The sequence below is a fragment of the Physcomitrium patens genome, chromosome 1, assembly GCF_059467195.1.
Source record: "Physcomitrium patens ecotype Gransden chromosome 1, ASM5946719v1, whole genome shotgun sequence".
NCBI lineage: Eukaryota > Viridiplantae > Streptophyta > Bryopsida > Funariales > Funariaceae > Physcomitrium > Physcomitrium patens.
In genome coordinates this window covers 25,692,213-25,714,336 of record NC_143410.1, presented here as the reverse complement: position 1 = coordinate 25,714,336, position 22,124 = coordinate 25,692,213, and the positions used below count along the sequence as shown (strand labels likewise).

Genomic DNA, 22,124 nt, shown 5'->3' with positions numbered 1-22,124 from the left:
ATATATACATTATAATAATATAAGTATACATGAAAGGAACTATAGCAACTATAATCAAAAAAAATTTATCAATATTTTTCAGAAAAATCTATTATCTAAATTTGATGCCAGTTACAACCATTATCAGAATATGAAATACAATAAGTAGCCCTTAAAAAAAAGTAAAAATTGTATATCAAATTTTTATACAACTATTTTTTAGGACCTAATATAAAACCTCATGTTATCTAAGAAAATAACAGAAAATACGTCTCTGTATCTTCTGCTATCACAATCACATACCTTCTTTCTTTCTTTTTGTACGGAAAATTGAAATAACCTTCTTAAAATATTTATAATTAATATTATTCTTAAAATAATTTGAAACCTTTAAAAAAAATGTTTATCATAAAATCTATTTTTTAAATTGTGTTTTTTCAAATAAAGTACAATAACAAGATACACATCTATCTCCTACTTAAGGAATAATTTTTTGAAAAGATAATCCAAACTACAATTTCAATTTTGATATAAGTATTGAGCTCTAAACTATTTTATTTATTTTTATAAATATGGAAAAACACGTATAATTTTTATTTTATTTTATTTATGTGCCCTTTCATTACAATCAAACATGTTAATAAAGTTTTATGATTGTAATAATAATGACATAATAAAAATTCTCTTTTGGAAACTAAATGAATATTTATTCTTCTAATATAGTGCAATTTTAATAAACTAGGCATCCATGTTATATTTGAGTTTGGTATTTTTGGAACGACCCTAAACATATCCATTGTTTATGTGTCTAAAAAGTACAACAAATTTAGAGAAGTTCACAAAATACCAAACTATTCTTAGGATATTTATAGTTATTTTTGCATTTAAATTGCCAAGAATTAGATTTTTCTATATTTACATTCAATGTTTTATGCTCCTGAAATTCTTGTTTGAGATGAATTTTAACATTTATAAAATTTTAATTTTTTTCATTTATTATTCTTGAAATATAAATACATGTTTTAATTCATTTTGTTTGATTTGTCAATAAAAGTAATAGCACATTGGAAGAAATAAATAATTATTGATTTTTTTTAATTTTTTATATAGAAAATCGAAATATAAATAAAATTCATTCGATTTAGAACTTTTGATGTTATAATATCAAAATTTTTAAGATAAAAATATCAATAATATCAATAAAAATTGTTTAATTTTATTCATAATTTTTTTTTCCAAATAATTAATTTACATAATTAAAAAATCTGGTTTGTGATTCCTGGTAAATTAGAATTTAGAATGAGTATGTATGTACATATATATATATATATATATATATATGTATATGGAATCTATCAAGAGTGCTGTCAGCAGCTTGAGAACACATACACATCTAATATTCAATTAATTCAAATCTAGTAATATACACATGTATTGAGCCATTTTATTTTCAATTTGAGCCATATAACAACAATAATAAGAATGGTATTTAGATTATAAAATCTTCTTAAATTAATAGAATAAACACAATAGCCTTCAAGCAACCAAAGAATGAGCCTCTAAAACAATTTTTATTGAATTTATTTTTCATTGCCCATTCTGGACCCCCCCCCCCCCGCACACGCAGTCTTCTACCGCTCTCTCATTGGATATCACCCGCGCCGTACGCCGTCCGACGGTCGGAGGCGTCAACGCAGCGGCATTTGTTCGACCCACGGACGCAGAGTGCGGGGGAGGGGAGGCGACCTTTCTTCTTCAGAGCGAGAGACGAGGGGCAGAAGGGTCTCATCAGTGAGCGAGTGAATGAGGGAGGCTTCATCGATTTTGTGTTGTTGTTGCGAGCCTCGTTGCTCATGTTCGTGAGCGTACAGTAGGCGACGATCTCCAGATCTTTGAGTGAATACTCTCGCATTGTGACTCGAGGTTGAATCGGCCTCAATCGCAAGTCGGTGCGAGCTCGGAGGTGGAAGAAATCTTCATCTGAAGTTTGTGAGTCCTGCTCGTCCATACAGGGTTAGCCGGATCGCATTTCGTGGTTTCGTTGCTGGATTGGGTATTTCAGGTGCGTCTCTTGCATCTCCCCGGTGGGTATTTTTTTCCATAGGGATTTCGCGTTATTTTTCTAGTGAAGAGTTAGTTCCTCTCAGGAAGTGCAAGGGCTATATTTGGCCCGCGGTAGTCTGGGATCTGAATGCATGCATGAATGAATGAATGAATGAAGTGTGGGTGTTGGGGTTTGCTTTTGGCGATGGTGAGCTAGGTATGTGAACAAGTGAAGGGAGGGAAAAATGTTGAGGCTACGCGCCTTTCGCCCGACGCAGGACAAAGTGGTGAAACTGTTGCTGCATCCGACGTACCCATGGCTTGTCACAGCGGATGCGAGCGATAACGTTGTGGTGTGGGACTGGGAGCATCGCCAGGTTTGTGCCCTTTGGAGTTTTGCAAGTTTGCTCGGCGATGGATGTAGTAGGAATAGGAAAATGATGCATGGGTGGGTGGAGGCAAAGCTGGGCCTGAATGCCGGCCATCGAATCAGATTTGCAGCAAAAACTGAGTGACACGATCCTTCTCCTTGTGTCTTGTAATTGAAGAGCTTGGGGAAACTCTCTCCCTGTTGACGACCAGCTTCAGAGTAGAAGGTTCCAGCAATCCTTTGGGGCAGATTTTTAGGTCAGAACCTGATTATTTGGCTTCAGTATCGACACCTGGGACTAATAACCACTCGAAGCTTATTTTCTATCGCGTTTTGGGTTCTCCATCAACTCATCGGTGTTCTCGAGCAGCTGACAGCACTTTAATTATACGGAGGATTTTCTCTAATGAGTTTCATAAGTTTCTATATGCTGCATTCAAGAGTGTATTTCTCTGACATTCAGCTGAATTCGTGGCACAGGGTTGGCTATTCGTGTTGACACTATGATCAGCCCTTGCCTAGTTTTCTCGTTCGTATAATCAGTACTCTAGTTCGTGGAGTTTTAGGCTCGGGATTTTATGAGAAAGTTTTCGGTTCTTCCTCCAAGTCGTCCTCCGATGAATGTGATAGGAATTTTGTTGCCAGTGGCAAGTGACGAGTCGCGATGCAATTCTTTTAAAATTTTACAATGTTGACTCTATTCCTACACCTTCTGGACGTTTTTTTCCTGCTTGTTTTCATTGGCGCTTGAAATTGGTATCAATGCAGGTTGTGTACGAGGTAAATGTGAAAGGGGTCGATGAACGTCGTTTGGTTGGTGCACAGCTCCAGAAGCTCGCGGAAGGCGAAGCTGGTTCTAGCTCTTACCTTATTTTCTGTATTTTCGTCGTGTACGTTCTTAGAATGAAGTGGAAGGTTTGCTATGTCATGGCAATTTGTGATTCCTGAAATCTAGTCCTTCATGTTACTCAATTCGCCTTATTTTACAAAAAAATGATTTCTATCAATTTTGAGCGTCTGAGAACCTTCTTAGCGGAAGTAGGCTCATAGCACTTAATTCCTCATCGTGGTTTTGATGGGGCTTGCGTTGGCTTTAATGCAGAGGCTAAATCCAAATCTGGTATTGAGGCCATTCGGGGAGGAAGGTTAGTCGTCTTGTTCTCGAGATCGTGTGGTTTCTCGTCCTCGTTCCTTAAGATCATCAGTAATGCTTTGTTGTTTATTTTTTCTTTATGGCTTTCGATGTGTTTAATATCAAAGCCATTTTCTTTCGAGATACATAAGCGTCAAGCACATAGTAACATGATTAAAATGCGGCAGTGTTTGGTCTTCAGGAGCGTGCCATAGCTAGACTTGTTTTTTCCCGTGCAGCGAAAGTGAAAGCTGCGTTTAAATTTTTATTTATTTGTCTTTGCAATTTCAGCGGGGATTATTTTTTTTTGAATTCAGGAACTGATGTAGCTTTCTGGTACTGCAGTGTTAAGCACGTCACCTTCTATGACGATGATGTTCGATACTGGCAAGCATCAATGGCCCGCTCAGCCGCAGGAGAACTCTCTATCACCGCTGGACAGCAATATCCAGCCAGTGGGGGAGGTCACATGACGATCAAAGGCCGACATTTCTTGGTTGTGTGTTGCGAGAATAAAGTCATTTTTCTGGACTTAGTCAGCATGCGTGCTCGTGATGTCCCTAGAACCACATTCGACAGCAAATCTCCTCTTTGGTAACATTTCATATGCAAGATGCCATTTTCTTAGACGCTGCGATCTATCAGTGTGCACGAAGAGCTTGTGCAGTTGTTGTCTGCTTTGAGGCTTCCCACAACTATTGAGATCTGGTCTCCTATTCCTTCTTGCTGTGTCGCAGTGTAGCGTTTCTACCGCGATCAGGAGTTGTAGAAGGCCCTATTGCTGCATTTGGCTGTTCAGATGGGATCATCAGGGTGCTGTCAATGACACTGTGGCAGGTTCGTACCTTTTCCCTCCTTTCATGTACTTCGTTTTTTTTTTTTTTTTTTTTTTTTTTTTTTTTTTTTTTTTTTTTTTTTTTTGCTAATTTCCAATATTTGATTTCAAATCCACTTCCCTTCCTACACGAAAATCATTTTAAGTCTGGAGTTGTCTTGACCAGCGAGTTTGTCGTCTTGGTAAAGAGTGAGGAACTGATACTTTGTGAGTTTTTGGAACAGCTTGTGCGACGATATATTAGTGGTCACAAAGGCCCCGTTGCATGCTTATTGACGTTTCAGGCCTCATCAGGCGAGGTATGTGATTTTTTAAATTAATTAATTACAGCAGATAGATTATTGTTTGGATGGCTCTGCAGTGGCATCTAATATGGATTTATTGTGGTATGCAGACGATGTTGATCTCTGGAGGTAATGATGGGACGTTGAGTTTATGGAATGTAGATGGTCCCCAAGCAACAAAGGAGCTTACACCCAAGCTCTCAGTCAAGGTTGTTTGTTTTTGTACTCAATCACTACAGATCGATTTGATATTGCCTACCATCGACGCTAAAGTCCTTATGTCCTTAGCTCCTCCAGGGCTACGTGCTCATCATCAAGATCGTTAGTGCTGTGGTAAATGTCATTTGCTGTTGCTACTATCGTCCTCACTGAAGAGACGCAGTCAATGTGGCAAGAATGCTCTTAAGCGAGATCATTGTATCAAGAGTGCAGGCTCATGATGGAGGGGTTTATGCATTAGAGCTTGCAAGGGTGCGGGATGGTCCTCCACAACTTGTTAGCATTGGAGCTGACAAAACCCTAGCAATCTGGGATACACAATCCTTTAAGGTGAGTATATAATTTGCTTCTGTTCCCTTTCAATGTGAAGAATGGCACCTCAATATCGGTAATTAGGTTGTCATTTTCATGTAGACATATACATGTAGATATATGATTTTTCACATGTACAAGCCTCTTTTTTGCGTGAACTGGCATTTCGTTGATCTTAGAGTTGACCGGACTTATTTTTATTTTCGTTTTTTGTGGAGGAACTGGGTATCGACAATACTCACACAATTCTCGGATTTTTGTGCAGGAATTGAGGCGTATTAAGCCAGTTTCGAAAATGTCTTGTCAAAGTGTAGCATCTTGGTGTCATCCTCGCGTTCCAAATTTAGATCTTCTTGTTTGTGTTAAAGATCCTCATATATGGTAAATATTATTTGCGATAAAGATCCTCATCTTGTATGTTAAACATTAATCTTCGTATCAGACAGTGGAACTGGTGGTCAGATCAAGTGATAGGTTTTGGTTCGACATTTCGTTTGCATGGAGAATGTTGAATGTGTTCTGAAGGAATTATTTTAAGAAATTGAACTAGCAGATGAACTTATTGCTGTGGATTCCTTATCTTTGTTAACAGGGCAATCGAGAATTCAGCATACGGGGCTACAACCAGACCACTTTGCGATTTAACATCACAAGTTCCCGCATCGATGCTTCAATCTGGCAAAAAGCTGAAGGTTCTGTTCTTATGTGTGTTATTCTCTTACCTTCTGTGATGTTCTTCAAGCTTTGAGTGTCTTACCTATATTCCAGGGGGGCATCTTTCCTCGCCCATCTCCTTGTTTTCCCTTTCTATCAAGCTCCTGGGAATGCAGAGTGTGCTCAAGGTAGTTCAAGTAACTATTTCTCGCTTTCTATTCAACCGTTTCATGAACTCATAACTGTTGTTTTTAAAGTTTTAATTTCGTTTTTGTCATGTAGGCTTACTGCATGGGGGTGCACCCCTTGCAACCACATTTAGTCGCAAGTGGAACCAATTTTGGGGTCATACTCAGTGAGTTTGACCCAAGAGCTCTGCCAGCTGCTGTCTCTCTTATCACTCCACCTGGCAGTAAAGAACATTCTGTCGCATTCGCTGTTGAGAAGGAGATTCGATTGTTAACCTTCCAGCTTGCAGCACCAACAAACCCTACTGTATCAAACACTGGTGTTCTAATTGAGCTTAATGGTCGCCCACGGAATGAAACGCCAGAGGCACCACCGATGCAGGTTTAGTCGGTTTGAAAATGTTTGTTTGAGACTATTTTCTGATCGCACTCTTTATTAGAAATGTCTCTGTTGATGTTTATATCCAGAATTTAGTTTAATCAGTTTGAGGTGGAAAGAGTATGTTATAAAGTGAGCTTGTGGGCTGGAGTCGGAGGATGTGTATGAATGAACAACCTCCTAATTCTTTCGGTTAGCTTGGCCTCGCTGAGATCACTGTCAATATTTAGTTGAATATGCACTTCTGAGTGCCTACTGATCCAACCGTGATAACCAATGCAGGTCAAGCAGAGCCGTAAGCGTGTGACAAGTGCAAGTCACGATTCATATTCTGTCCTATCTACTAGTTATTCTGGAAAGTGAGTGCGTTATTTTATCACGTGTCCTTTGGTCGACCGTCCACAATCTCAACCTGCCATCCACTTGAGATAACTTGGACAAGCTTAACAGCTGGCTTATTTCTGGGAATTATTCTACTCATATGGTGTAGATAATTTAATTCAGCAACTGGAAGCTGCTGCTCATCAAACAATCTCATATTGACTGAGCTAAATCTTTGTCTGTGGATGACAGATACGTATCAGTTGTGTGGCCAGATGCTTCATCCTACGCTGTCTATAGAACCACTGATTGGCAGCTGATTGACTCTGGGTCTGCTCGTCATTTTGCATGGGACACGTGCAAAGAACGGTTTGCGCTGATTGAATCTTCTCCAGTTCCTAGGCCACCTCCACCTCCTAAAGGTGGATCTTCAAGGAGAGCTAAAGAAGCAGCTGCAGCAGCTGCTCAGGCTCAAGCTGCTGCGGCGGCAGCTGCTGCTGCAGCTACTGTGCAGATCCGCATCATCTTCGACGACGGGAGTGTGAATCTTCTGACTAAATCCATCGAAAAGCGATCTGAACCAGTCAGTTTACACCCACCTTGTCGTACTCACTGGATTAGATATTCATGGTGTTGACCTTGATCGTTGGAAATGATGTTATTGTGTATCTAACATGCTTCGCTTCAAGTTGCATAGCTGTGTTCTGAATCCTGGTTTTTCACCAGGTCACTGGATTACAAGGAGGTGCCTTGCTGGGCGTTTCATATAAAATGCCGAGGCGGACGAGTACTGCGAACTTGGGACTTTCAGCTGCAGCTACAGGACCAAGTGGCACCTTTGAGGATACTGGCACTACCGCTACGAAAATCACTGAAGCGCCATCTAACTATCAATTGTACAGGTATACTCTGGCAGCTATCACATTATCTGCAAGTGCAGATCATTTTGAGGAGCATAATGTTCCTCATCCATTTTGATGCTTGTTGGGCTTCTGCAGTGTGCTTCAAGTCATGGTTGCCATGGCTTGCCTAGGAGCCGAATATCTTTCCTGGTCTCAATTTCTGTATTTGGCTGCTCCTCCCTTCCTACGGCTCCCTTTCTTCTGGGTTCTTTCTTCTTGCTAATCGCTACTTTCTGTTGAGTCTGTTTGGCAAGCAACTATATGCTCGTCAAGTGAATCTCACTTTTTGAACCATTTATTTTCTTTGACGCATTCTAATTGCTAGCTTGTAGATGTGAATCATGATTGAGCTGCTCAAGATAGGATGGTGTGGGAATTTTCTTTATTTGCAGCTGGGAGACTTTCAAGCCTGTCAGTGGAATGTTGCCGCAACCAGAGTGGAGTGTTTGGGATCAGACAGTAGAGTACTGCGCACTTGCTTATCAGAGATACATCGTCATTGCGTCTTTGCGCCCGCAATTTCAGTACCTAGGAAATGTGGCAATTGGAGCTGCAACAGGTGGTGTGTGGCACCGTCGCCAGCTCTTTTTAGCTACACCCACAACTATTGAGTGAGCACCTTCTGACATGCCTTGTTAAGCCTTTATGCTGTATTGTTGGCTACGTGCTTGGTAATTGATTGGTTGATTTTTGTGAATTCTGACTTGAATGGTGTGGCAGGTGTGTTTTTGTGGATGCGGGAGTGAGTGCCCTTGATCTTGAAAGAAAAAGGAAGAAGGCAGAGGAGAAGGCCATGCGGGCTCAAGCAAGTGTCACTAATAATGAGTTGGCACTGCTAACTGTTGAGGGACCCAAAGCAGTCAGTATTATGGACAGGCTGGCTTTGCGGCCTCCCATGTTACAGGTGGTGAGGCTAGCTTCTTTCCAAACTGCTCCCTCAGTACCCCCTTTTGTGTCGATGGCGAAGATACAAAAAGGTGATGGAGAAGCGCCCAACCCTCTGAAGGATTTGGAAGGAGGTAGAGTGAATAATGAACCTGTCGTGGCCGGAGGGGGTGTTAATGTCGCAGTTTCCAGGCTGCCCCCGGAGCAGAAACGTCCAGTTGGGCCTCTTGTGGTGGTGGGTGTCAAGGATGGTGTTCTTTGGCTAGTTGACAGGTATTAATTAATTATATCTAATGTAAAGTGGCCAAGTCCTCATTGTATCATGCAAATTCTGTGGTGGATCCTGGCTTGGGCTCTTACTGCTATATTCGTCAGTCATCAAGCAGACAGACGTGATTACGTTACAGGCATGAAAATCAAGTGAAGTATGTCTTAATTGAGATGTTAGGTTCTTGTTACTTTCATACACCAGTTCACTCTCATTCTGATTTGTCTGAAAGCGGTGTCGAATATTCTGTATTGATGTGCACGGTGGTCTGAACACTGATCGGATTTTCAGAAATTCAACGTTTTAGTATTCTTGCAGACGCTTGACGAAAATGTACAATAGTTTAATGATAAATCTGAATTTCTGCTCACTTATGAACAGGTATATAATAGCTCACGCGATAGCTTTGAGTCATCCAGGAATTCGATGTCGATGCTTAGCTGCATATGGAGATGCCGTTAGCGCTGTGAAGTGGTAAGATATTTGCAGTGCGAATTCGGTTTCTTGGTAATGTTATTCAACAAATTTTCTTTGAAGACATTTGTTACCATTATTCCCTGCTTTTTTGAATCTGGTATATAATGTATTGAGCTTGTGGAGCTTATTACGTGCTCCCTGCGTGCTGATGGAATGAGATTTTGTGCTATTGAATGACAGGGCTGCTAGGCTAGGTAGAGAGCACCATGATGATTTGGCATATTTCATGGTTGGGATGGGTTACGCTAAAGAAGCTCTTCATCTGCCGGGGATTTCTAAGAGGTAACCAAGTTATCCTCTTACGGCTTCAACACGCACATTTCTCTTTGATTTCGTACTGTTTCACATATTGATATTAGCATGCCCTTTTACGATTTGAATTTGGAATGCAGTAGGAAAGTGATGTTTGGTTATCCATTGATGCAAACTGCTCATATGACATGCTGGAAAGGAATTTTGAATTTTAAATATTTTGTGGCTTAGCATCTCAACTTACAGGTTCCTCCATTTCATTGGTACGAGTTTGAAGTCATATTCCTACTAAGTTCTCATTTTCTTCTGTATTGTCGTTCACTCTGCCCAGATTAGAGTTTGATCTTGCCATGCAAAGTGGGGACCTGAAACGAGCATTGCAGACGCTCATAATTTTGAGCAGCAGCCGAAGTATTGGGCAGGATATTGATTTGAGCACAGAAGGAATAGGTGTTCTCTCTCTTACGGCCACTCAAGAGGCCAAGGCTGAGGCAGTTTTTGGGGTGGTGAAATTTGCTCGAGAATTCCTAGATTTGATTGACGCTGCTGATGCCACTGCACAAGCTGACATTGCTGGACAAGCATTGAAAAGATTGGCAGCTGCTGGAGCAGTGGAAGGAGCACTTCAATCAAAGGAGCTACGAGGACTTTCACTCCGTCTCGCAATTCATGGCGAAATGACAAGATTGGCTGTATGCTCTTCACACTGAATAACTAGGAGCTTAGATTGTGGTTAGCATGGAGATACTTCTGCTTTGAGTTCTTCCTCGTCCATTTATTTTTAGTTGTGATTTATGAGCCTTTTATCAAGACCTTCACTTCTGCTTAACCTTCAGCCGAAATTTGGCGCAATTTTCTTTTTGTAACTCATTACCTGTGCTTTGCGCCTTGTGTTTGATGTTTGCAGGTGCAAGTGAACACTATGTTGTCTGCTGGACAGGGACGAGAAGGGGCACTAGCAGCCGCTCTCTTGAATGATCCCAACCTCATGGAAAAGTCTTGGCTGGACACTGGCATGTTCGCTGAGGCTGCTCTTCATGCTCATGTAAGTACTCGCATGTTATTTCAAAAGGAAGTTTTAATTATACTTGGGACCGTCACAGGGTCACTAAATCACATATCCAATACTCATATAATTATCAGGCTAATACTGATCGCAACCTAAGCATATTTACTTCTTGAGATGCGAAAATTTTCAGCTGCGTCCTTCCAACCGAAGGGAATTGTATGTCACTGGATTTACTGAAAACCAATAGCCTTGTCTACTAGTAGTATCTTGCTGGACTCAAATAGATAAAGCTTATGACAGTGCCTTTTTAAATCTGTATCTCACATTGTCACAATTTTTCTGTACAGTCAAATGGAAGGCCATCGTTTAAGACAATCATGCAACAGTGGAACAAGGTCCTTCAGAAACAACATGGAGCTGGTGATGTAGCAAAACCCAAGCCACTAAATCTCACTCCTGTTTCGGGAGCAGATCTCCTCGCACCAGTGGAAGCACCCTTGCCTACTCCAGACAAAAACAGCACTGTGCCTGGCTTGGTTACTCCACAACAGCCAACCAAAGAGCCAATTATTGAGATTGTTGCTCCTCCTAGTGTATTAACATCTGGACTTAAGGTAGCGGCACCGCCTTCTAAACCGAATGCAGGTCTCCTTCCAGGTCCAGGAATGCCTCCAGGAATGGTACAAAATGCCTTGCCAGCTCCAGGAATGCCTCCAGGACTGGCACAGAACGCCTCGCCAGCTCCAGGTCAGCAACTTGCTATTGAAGGTCCCCAACCACCAGCTCAACCTGGACAGCAACTTATGATTGAAGGACCCCCAGCCGCTGGGGCTCCAACACCTTACCAAGTGCTTGGAAACGAGCTGGTTCCAGTGACACCAGCTACGCCAGTCTCCTTTCCCGGTTCCCAAGTGTCCTTTGAAGGCCAGCTTTTAGGAGTTGCTCCTCAACCATTACAAGATCCCTTACCTCCTCTAGCCTTCCAATCAGGACTTCCACCTTCATCTGGAGGCCAACTTGTGCAACCCCCTATGAATGGCTTTGAAGCCCTGGGGATGACTTCTTTTGTTGCCAAGTCGCAACCTGTTGCAGATTTCTCAGATCTAGACGGATTCAAGGCCTTGAAACCCCCAACTTCTGGTATTGGTTCCCAGCCGATCGGAGACTTCTTCTCTTCTGGTGTTGGTTCTCAGCCGATTGGCACTGGCATGCGTTCATCTTCTTCAGCTTCTGCTCTGATGGATCTCTCTCCATCTCCTCCTACCTCTGCAGTACCACCTCGGGCTGGAACTCCACCACCAGCTAATGGTAGCAATGAGTTGATATCTCTAACTTGATAAATACTTTTGATGCAACCAGTTTGGATTTAAATCTCTTGCGATTCTTCTGCAGTTGAGTCACTTCTGTAGATCTAGTATAGATAGTGATTCCTTTGATGATTATATTGTAGGAGCTGTGGAATAGATTAATGATAATGCAAATTTACTCGCACATGCTTTTTTTCTTGAAGAAAGTGAAAACAAATAAAACCTGTCATCAAGGCCGTGGTATTTTCCCGTTTAAATGCTCATTCCCACTTTTCCTTAAATAATCTTGAATAGCTCCGGCACAATCCCCATTGTTAATTTGAACACGAAAGAGGATGACTATCTCCACCTATGGCCAGTCACTAAAATATTTCGATCAAATTATATCATTTTCTGCTGGTGCATCAGCGTCTACGGAAAATATCATCGAAATCACATTCCAAGAGATTTCAACTCGAAACTAAAAATGTCCAAGTATAATGTCTTCAATCCTTTACCTTTACCGACAATAAAGGTTGATTGTTTCACACCAAAGATATCTTTCAAGACTGACATGTCTTTATCTACTCATCGGTGAGCGAATTCAAGGCTCCAGTTCGATAGGAGTTATCGCACCGCATCTCCCATCTTTGTAATGGTCAATGGAGAATCCACCCTGTTTGCTGTTCAAAAAAAATTCCTCGATGACAATGCAGCAACTTGCAGCCACCAATTCTCCGCAGCAACACAATAGCCAAGGGCGTGTCCTAGCCACCTAAGGAAACAAGAAGACGCCAATGCAGACTACCTAGTCGAAGTCAAAGATTACCACTAACATCTCGAGTTCGGATGGGATCAGGAAGCAGTATATATACACACACGTGCAAATGTATATAAATATCCATGTACCCACAAGGCTCTACCATACAAAATCCAGCGAAGAACAAATACCACATACCACCGCTCCAATTCAAAGAAGGCATCACATTTCTAGAGGTGCCAGATAGTCGTTGCCAGATTGATACCATGACGGAAGAGATGCCGTCAGTCACCAAAATATTCCCTTTCTTTCTCGGTGACCACTTTGTAAACATGCCATCTCAGCAAAATGAGTCTGTGCAGTAGAAAGAAACCCATGAGAACAGAAGGATGTCACACAAATTGAAGGAATCGGTTATGTTGAGCATTTTGCAAATTTCATGTGGCTGTGCATCGTCCGACTAATATTAGCAGTGGGCTGCCTCATACTGGGCCAGTGATAGTTTGCATGCTATTAGGGAGTAGAGTACACCTTTGGGCAGTATTGTTTTTTGAAACTTTCAAGGATAGAAAGGGCAGGAATGAAAAGGTGGAGCTTTCGTTCTAGCTGTCTCCGTTGCAACGAGGTACCTTCAGTTATCTCAATTGGGTTGAAATTATGTGGAGCTTCACTGCAAACAAAATGGACAATAGTAACAATCCTAGCCATTACAGATTTCTCTGGGACTTATAATTATTGCAGTGTATCACAATTTTTAGCAAAGTACGTGTGTTTTCTTAATACAAATCCAGTTTGTCTAAAAAGTCAACAAGTTCCAATATACACAGTACACGGTTATTTGAAATCAACACAAGGCGTTTCAAAGAAGATCTTTTTCATACGTCACAATGAAACTTGATAACGAACAGTGTTAAAAGTGAAGATACAGCAAGATTTTAGAAGGTTGATTTCATTTTGGGATCTTTACCGACTAACAAATATTCTATTTAAGGAATTTGGATATTAATACAACAGCCTGTTTCAGAGAAAAACAAACAGAAACTGGAGGTCGTGTGGGCAGAATTATATTGAAGTTAACATACATGTACTCATCTTTATCACATTCGTTAATTTTGCACAGTTTTCAGCTTTGGAATCGCAAAATCAAGCAAAAAATAAAATAAAATAAGAAGTGCAGGCGTGTCCAGCATCGTAAGTACCTCCCACAATGACAACCCTATGAAATCAGTGGTAAAGGAAACAAGGGAACCCATGAGTAAACCTAAAATGGGTCCTTGACGACGGGACACTGCGTGCATGCTCCGCCCATCAGCAGTTGTCCCCTCCGCAAATTCGAGCGGCGCTTCCTCACGAGGATTTTGCGCAGTATGAGGGTTTCCAGAAGACTTGTCTGTAGAAATGGAAACTGCCAGGAAGCAAGCAGGGACTCGAAAAAAGAATCCATTCACAAATGGCTTTTGTACATGTGGGACAAATAAAATAGTACAGGAACATTTGCTTTATTTTACTACATATCTCGTGTATAAGTAGATAACTAAACTGACAACGGGAAGCTGTAACAACGTGTCAGAAAGTAGTCTGCAGACGCTATAATGGTATAAAAACAATCATAACTCAACAAGTTACGTGATATTTACAGAAGACTTGTCTGTATCAGTTATGTGATGTTTATTTTTGGAATAGATACAATGTTCTGTTTGATTTTTTATTGAACTATTGTCGAAACTACCTCGAGATGATGTGTTAAGCATTTCTTTATGTTTATTTATTTGTTTTATTGTATTGTTTGTTGATAATTGAGGTCAACAAAATCCTTTCTATTCTACTCATTTGTTCATAATCTACTTAACAAAAAAACTTATAATTACTGTTGGTAGATTATGTTTCTTAACAGCTAACCTGCTCTATCACGGTTAAGAGATTGATGTCATAATTAGTGTTCATCTAACAATCCGGATGGGTGACCCAACAGTATATGACGATTGGAAGCATTGCCAAATTAAAAACTATTAATATCATTATCGTAAAGAGGATCAAGCTAATGATGTACCAAAGGACTTACAAGGTCAGGTGATCAAAGCAATATCTGCTGTAAGATTACCAGCATGGATGCTGTGAATAATCAACAAGCAACGAAGATTCAGAGCTGCTCCAAGCAGGTAGTAGAAGCGGCAGTGACTCGTCGAAGAGGACATGCAACAGCTGCTCCAATTTCCTCTTTAGTTAGTTTCGCCCCAAAAAATGATGTACCGCGTTCCGCATGCCACGATGTGCACAAACTAGCGAATCTGAGCTCAACCAGGACAATATCAGAATATAAAAGTCTCTACATTCTGTCTACTGCCAGATCCTCTAGCGAATTTCCGTCATTGACAGACGAGTAAATAAATGATTGATGAAGTAGAGCAACCTACGTAGGGCAAAAAGTGGTTTTCTTCTGAACCAGAGACCTCAAATCTCAACACTACTCATTAGAACGTTGACGACGCTGAAGCAGATACAAAGACTGCCACGTACAGCGTATAACATAGTAGTAATCTACAACCTCGGCGAGAGACACTGAAACACTCGACCTGTTGCAGAAAACGCAGTTGGTGGCAACGATTCTGGTTTCAGAGAACTTACACTGGGCGCAATTGCCTTGATTATACAATGAAGCGACGGACCCTTTGAATGTCTACATACACGTCGATTTTATACCAGGAGTTGCAAAGACTGGAAGTAGTAATCGCCATTCAAGAATTCTCCAGCACACAACATCCAATTGTTGCCCTAAAATAGAAAATATGCCCAAAACGCCACGCTTAAGGAAATGTTACAAGATTCAGGGGCTTTTCCTTCCCAACACTTTGAAAACAATCGCCAAATCTCTCACCGTGAAAGAAGGGAGTTCTCAAATAAGTTGATTCCTAATTACAGGCAAGATTGATCGGTAGGAATTCTTACTACGGAATCACGATAAACGAGCCTCGAGGAGCAGCCTCGCGATGGATGTGAACAAATCACAGCATTGTAGCACTGGGCTCTACACGTGTTATATGAGACCGGAGTGATCGATGTGTGGTCGAGGAAAGGCGACGGCGGCAAAGCCATTATTTGCAAAGAGCCAAAGCAACCAGGAACCCTGTTGAGCTATTCCAGCGCGCGGTGGTCACCCAATTCTACAACACAAGCCCCCAACTAATAAACCGTGCGCCTCATCGCGCAGCTGCCTATGCTGCTGCACAACCTGCAGCCGCGTCTGCACGTAATGATGAAACGAGTCACCATCTGCACGTACCAATCTCGGGTAATTCCACTCCCATTTCATGCTCCTTCGATGATGGTGTTCTTGTATCCGAAGCCACAGCCATCACAATTCTCTCCAACGACAACAGCGAAGTTTCGTCCACGATCCCAGTCATCAACCCAAGTTCGACCATGCCATCAACAGACGCGGGTCTCAATACTCCGTCAGGGGAATATCGTTCAGAAAGGACCAAACGGATAGCAGACGCAACAACCGCAGTGAAAGGAGCGCGGCATTAGACTAAAGTAAGTTTAAACCCACTACAGAACGTTCTAGTTACGCCCTGTTTTCGCTAGCGCTTCATTTCTCCAACGCGGCGCCGAGCCAATCGATTGGTTGCTCTCCGGATCTTCGTTGTCCTCGCATATACGCGTTACATATGTGCTCTCTGTCGAGACTCTAGGGTGTATTTGCTTTATTCGTGTCCGGTCTGTGCGCTTGAGGCCGTTGGTGAAGTTGTTGAGGGTGTGTTTTTTTGGGCTTTTTTTCCTCGTCTGCGGAGTCTGAGGCTCCGGTTGGTTTCAGGTGATGGTGGCCCTTGTTTAGGGTAAGAGAATTGTAGTCGAGAGGATTTCGTGTGTGTGCCAAGAGGTTGAGTGACAGACGGAGGCGGCTAAGGAGCGATGGCGAATTCAAAGAACAAGGACATTTTCGAGGCGCGGAAGCATTTGCCGAACGTTTGGCATTCCCAGCTTATGCGTACGCCCGTGGATGCCCCGGCTTATTGTTGCTATGCAATGTGGTGCCCATGCCTCGTAGCTTACCAGCAACGAGAACGTGTGCTCTACGGTGACTGGTCGCGATACCAGTGCTGTGGAGGAGGCATGCCCTGCAGCGGCTCTTGTGGAGAATCGAAATGTCCGCAGTTCTGCGCCTGTGTGGAGGTTACCTTGTGCTTTACCATGGCTGTGTCAGCGACACGGTTCATGTTGCAGGATGCGCTCCAGATCCAGAACACGAAATGCGATAACTGCATCATTGCTACTATGTTTATCGCACAGTACCTTAGCTGCATTTGCTGGATCGTTGCTATGTTTACCGATATCCCCTTCCTTGATGACGCTGCCGTCGTCACCGACCGCATCGCCGACATAGCTTATTGCACCGTGTGTGCTTGCATTCAGACGCAGCACAAGATGGAGATGGACAAGAGAGATGGACTAATTCAACCTCGTATGGTTGTTCCTCCTCCTCAACAAGAGATGTCTAGGTATTAAATTTGTTTTCGCATATGAGGCGAGCAGCACCGACAAGCATCGCTCCGGAAGTCCCAATCTCGTCATCAGGATACTATCATTGCTACTCACCGATCCGCAGCCCGAGTGGCTTCTCACATCTGTAGTCGTTATGTCGGTTAATGGATTTTTTGGTGGCAAGCTCATCCCATAAGATGTTCCATATATCTGATCTGTTGTTTTCAAATGCAGAAGGTTTCATCGCATTCCACGTTATTTGAGTAGGCCGATAGTGGCAACGTGTGAGGCTGGCATTATTGGCCACTTGGTGTGTGGATATCTTAGTTCGATCTTCTTGTCGGTAGCGGGCATATGCCTGTATGTATTAAAATAATCGGTTCATAGATGTAACCAGAAGCAAATTTTATAGAAGTTTTTTTCTCTCTACACCGATTCATTCCATATTTCTATTGCCCGATAGATCTCGTTTTTTTGTTTTTGTTTTTCCTGCTGTTGTAGTATTACTCAGAGTGATGTCTGGTGCTTTTGATTTGCTCATTTTGTTGCAAGTGGGTCTCAACGTTAAGTATCCATTTTCCAATGTTTTCCTTTTTGACCTTTGGATATATCCACAGTATGTGAGAAGAAAGTGCCCGAAAAAACGCTGCCTTATGACATGGAGTACCAGATGGAAGCCAGCAATCTCATTTAGAGCTCTTTAAAGACTCAGCGAATGATTACAGTCTGAGTATTTCATGTAGTTAAGGAGGTTCTTCAAACCGAGGTACCTAGCTCTCCTGAGTTTCAATTTATGTCCCATAAAGGACATCAGATCCACTCAGTGCTTGGATAGAGTTGTAATGAGGTGTACGTCTGAATACAGTTATCGGTTTTAGTAACTCCCAGTTGTCGTTTGAATAGAAGAGGCGCACAGGAACAGGTAAAGTTCAACTTTGGCCTTTCCCAATCTCAGACTTCTTCTTCATCTTCTTAGTTTCGAGAGTGACGTTTCTACTGAATCCTATTACTGACGCATGTTGATGTCAGCTCTGGAAATCTCCAGCATATGAGATCCCTGGCGTATTGTTGGAACTCATGTTCCTCCCTTTGGAGAGTGCATCGGTACTGATGTGGCATGCTGACCTTAATGCACTACATGTAGCCCTCCTTCCTTTCTTACATCGTGATAGTTTTGTCAACTGACGAAGACATAACAACTGCACGCATCAACTCTAAATCAGAAGTTCAGAAAACTTAGATGCTTCTCAGCCTGCTAGGCATTCCTCTGTCCAGCGAAATTCAGGTAGAATTGCAATTTGTCCATATGCGTTTGCAACTGTATATTTGTGGTGTTTCTTAGGGTTTATAGCTCGTATTTTTAAACTGATCACATCTTTCTCCTGCCTTGTTGGAGTTTTGTATTCAAGTTATATTATCCACGAAGCCAGATCATGTCATCAGTGCTCTGTATTTTAGTTTCTTTACTCTTCTCGAGCTGGCAGACCACTCCATACAGGTTTTGAGATTTTCATAACCTCTGAATTCACCGATGAGCAACAGGATTGGAAATTTTGGGAGTTAAATCATTTGCGAGGGTATATAAGGAGAGAATGTCGTCGTTCATTACTGATTTCGTCATCACTCACGAGCTCACTCAATTCCCAACGTTGTAAACTGCCACAGTTCCGAAGACGTGAAGCATTTCTTCACAGTTCTTTAATCATGATCTGCTTGCTTAGAATCTTCAAAATTTTAGTTGATGTGCAAGCATTTGTACATCAGATGATTTAGTTGTGCATGAAACGACAGCAGTTCCCAAGGTTTTCCGAGCCATGTCTCGCCTTCATGTCATGACTCTTTTTGGGGTTAATAGACGACCAATTTTCCTCTGTTTGATTGATACTTGAGTTACGTCGAGAGATTTCGCGTTTGAAGTTCTGTTCACATCACTCCACTCTAAGCTTGCTCTTCCACTTGATGAATCCAATAGTTTGTCCACCGACACTCTCCTAGGTTGCCTACGCTCAGGCTTCACTTATAATTTTCTGGCCCAATTTTCTTGTAGTAATGATAGAAATGAAAAGCTAGATCGACAAATCTGCTAGCCTTGACTTCTTTGGTTTCCCATACTCGGAGGTGAAGACTGTTCATAATCTTTATAACATTGTGATGCAGTTGAGACAGCTTCTGGATGGGAAAAATCACTTGTTTGGCAAGTCATGGTGTACAGCTTCTTACTCCCCATGACCCTACAGAGCGCACGAAGGAAGATAAACGTTGTGTTTTTAATAAAAAGATTCAGCTCACTACATGCCTGATTGACTATCCGAAAAACCTCGAACTATTTCACAAGTTTCTGCAAGATGACGAAAGAGTGATGCAACATGAAGGGTACCACTGAAGATGTTCACGAGACCGAGCCTGCTTTGAGTGCAACTAAGTCTCCGACTGTACAGGAGATGGAGCAAAGAAAAAGTAAGAGTAATCAAGAGCGCAACATACGAGACGTAGTGTCATCCTTGGCTAAAGCTCTGAAAGACGCTCGGGATCAACTGGTAGTCCTCATACAGTACACCAGTGCTTCGGTTGGGCGTGGTAACGCATTCAGAAACAGTAAAGCGTTTTGCTATGGGAAGGAAAAAGTCTACAATCGGAGAGTGAAGATGACCTACCCCCAGGGTAACAACGCCCTCCCTATGCGGTATTGTGGTGGTGGTGGTGGTAGTGGTAGTGGTGATGGTAGTGGTGGCTCAGTCTTACGTGAGCAGACGTTGGGCAACGTGCATCGCGAGCATGCACGTGGTCATCTTGCATTTGGAGTCCACTCGGAGTTCAAACCTGTTCCCCCTAAGTATTATGTGAAACAACCAACGAAGGTTCCCTCAAACTGCTCTGATTTAACTCGCAGTAATCCTTACGCTGGGAAGAGAGGACCGCACTTGGGGATAGATGTGGATGCTAAACCTAACTCCTTGAAAATCAACATGAAGGAGGGTCGTAGCGATCTCATGAGCATTAAATTTTTACCGAGGGCCAAAAGCCCACGATCTTCGTCAAAGACTTGGGGACAGCCTTTTCCCAGTTCCAGGCGTCATTGTGAAGGCGACCAATACGCAGCCACGTTGAAGCAGGAAGCCATGGAGATTCGACAGCAAAGACGTGCCGAGGAAGGCAGAGACCCGAGTTCGAGAGCACAGACTAGAGAAGGAAGGCGGAGAAGCTGATTTTCAACTGACATTGAGGAGCATAGTTCGGGGCATTTTGATTCCGCACTCCGGGTGTTTTCAACCTGCACGGGGCTCCAGCTCTACTCACTGTCGACCAATAGGAAGATTGATTGAAGTTTTTAGGGCTTGTCCACGTTGGTTTTGACAATTGAATGAGCAGCTTTGAATATTTCTGAGGCAAGAAGTTTGAGGAGGAGCATTAGAATTCACACAGGCGCACAATGGTAATGAATTCCGCATTGCACACATTAAATAAATTTAGTTAGACATACCCAGTGCGTGCATAAACCCTAGAAGGATTAGATGGTTCAAAACAGAGGTCAAAAAGGCTTCAAGTCCCTTCCGAAGCGTATAGCACTAGGGGACTAGAATGATAGAACTGGAAGCTCTCTTTTACAACTTGAGGAATATATCTAAATTTCTTCTGAGGATGTGCGCTTCCAATCTAAGCACTACGCGCCCGATCAAAGCACCATGGCATCACCAGTTGCACCCAGTAACCTCTGCGCATAGAAATTATTAACAAGGACACCAACTGTTTCTGTGCCTGGTAGTGTTCGCTCACGCAAGTCCAACAAACGGTGAACATGCATTGCACCCTCTGCAGTGTTTCAAGTTAATCCTAACTTGTTCATGGCCCTGGTCAAACTCTGAAATGGTGAGAAGAGTGGCAACCAAAGGTCTGAAAATGAAATCCTGCAAAATTAGTACACAACTGCAGGTGAATTATCAAAAGACCAAGAGAAAACTGCACATAAGACATGACCTCTTAGAACACAAGATGGAAGAAAACAATGAACGAATTGAAATACCAACAGAGGTAGCCATTGGGGAACTTTGTGGCAGTCGAACTATCTGGAAAGGTTTATCAGTATACTCGCAGAAAAATTATCATCAGCCAGAAGTCCGAGGCCTTATTCCTTGCAAAACTCCACCAAGTTCTTCTTAAGTCCTCGGAGAAGCAGCTGCTCTCACCACCCGAAGAATCGCAAACATCTAGGATAAGAGTACTGCTAAGAAGAACAGTGATAAACTAGCAATTTTGCATACTTGCTCAAACACACAAACATGACCCACGAATCTGCTTAATTTCCAATTTGAATGCAAATTAGTTGAATTAGAAGCTCAAAAACAAGCTGCAGGTCATAGGCAACCCAAGAAAGAACTTATGCAATCAAGAAAATAACAAACCAACAAACAATTAAAGGGCAACATTGATCTATCAATGCCGTATTCCGTTTCAGTCTTCACTCACAGTCTGTAACATCTCCCCTCTAAAGCCATTATTGGTGGGGACTTACTGACACTATTTACTGACATAAAAAATAAGAAGTAATTGTTATCAAAGTGTGCACGACAAAAGAAACTAACAGAAGGGAGTATGGCTACTGAGAGGATTCCACCCTGAAACCAGGAACAAAGATTATGAAACATGACCTAATATGCCACAATGCTCAACACAGTGTAGTACAAAGTGAAATTATAGATTATACATTCCACCTATTGTTAACTACAAAATCTCTCTTAATACAATGTAAGTACTATTCAACTCATGCAAAACATTCAAGTGGGGTATAAGAAGAAATCTTTGCAATTGATTTTTGTATACAGATTCACTTGATAGAGATAGACATTGTTTGACAACAAGGGCATTATGCAATGTTTAGTAAAAAGTGGTTGTATGGATGTAGGATTTGACATAGCTAGGGTCAAGTTGGAATAATAGTTTTTGTAATAAAATGATTTTATTTTTTATTTTTTATTTTATTTTGGTTGTATGAATAGATAAAACAATAGAGATCATATTGTATTTGGTTTTTTTTTAAAAAAATATCTAAATATATATATATATATATATATATATATACATACATAGAA

At 41.8% G+C, this 22,124-nt stretch overlaps 2 protein-coding genes and 2 long non-coding RNA genes across 5 annotated transcripts; 2 read left to right on the top strand and 2 right to left on the bottom strand.

The window, feature by feature from the left end:
• The first annotated feature begins 1,757 nt into the window (after positions 1-1,757).
• Positions 1,758-12,073, top strand: LOC112283157 (uncharacterized). 2 transcript variants are annotated; one of them, XM_024521540.2, is made up of 22 exons: positions 1,758-2,041; positions 2,240-2,399; positions 3,161-3,245; positions 3,495-3,537; positions 3,870-4,118; positions 4,262-4,361; positions 4,584-4,658; positions 4,754-4,852; positions 5,076-5,192; positions 5,440-5,555; positions 5,767-5,866; positions 6,111-6,398; positions 6,678-6,754; positions 6,969-7,299; positions 7,443-7,618; positions 8,011-8,229; positions 8,339-8,776; positions 9,153-9,245; positions 9,429-9,530; positions 9,832-10,192; positions 10,408-10,545; positions 10,857-12,073. In XM_024521540.2, the coding sequence occupies exons 2-22, from the start codon at positions 2,268-2,270 to the stop codon at positions 11,844-11,846; spliced, it is 4,329 nt and encodes a 1,442-aa protein (XP_024377308.1). In that variant the 5' UTR covers positions 1,758-2,041; positions 2,240-2,267; the 3' UTR covers positions 11,847-12,073. The 2 variants fall into 2 exon arrangements, with proteins under 2 accessions (XP_024377308.1, XP_024377299.1); XM_024521531.2 differs by having other exon boundaries at positions 4,754-4,855.
• A 268-nt stretch (positions 12,074-12,341) lies between these two features.
• Positions 12,342-13,213, bottom strand: LOC149989959 (uncharacterized). Its single transcript, XR_016505754.1, has 3 exons — positions 13,087-13,213; positions 12,821-12,909; positions 12,342-12,478 (listed from the first exon to the last, which is right to left on the bottom strand). It is a non-coding gene; the product is annotated as an uncharacterized LOC149989959 (long non-coding RNA).
• A 766-nt stretch (positions 13,214-13,979) lies between these two features.
• Positions 13,980-15,699, bottom strand: LOC149989958 (uncharacterized). The gene is made up of 3 exons (XR_016505750.1): positions 15,502-15,699; positions 15,181-15,327; positions 13,980-14,843 (listed from the first exon to the last, which is right to left on the bottom strand). It is a non-coding gene; the product is annotated as an uncharacterized LOC149989958 (long non-coding RNA).
• Positions 15,700-16,467: 768 nt separating this feature from the next.
• LOC112283182 (uncharacterized) lies at positions 16,468-17,466 on the top strand. Its single transcript, XM_024521605.3, has one exon. It carries the CDS (start codon positions 16,468-16,470, stop codon positions 17,059-17,061), a length of 594 nt encoding a protein of 197 aa, XP_024377373.1. The 3' UTR covers positions 17,062-17,466.
• The last annotated feature ends 4,658 nt before the right edge of the window (positions 17,467-22,124 follow it).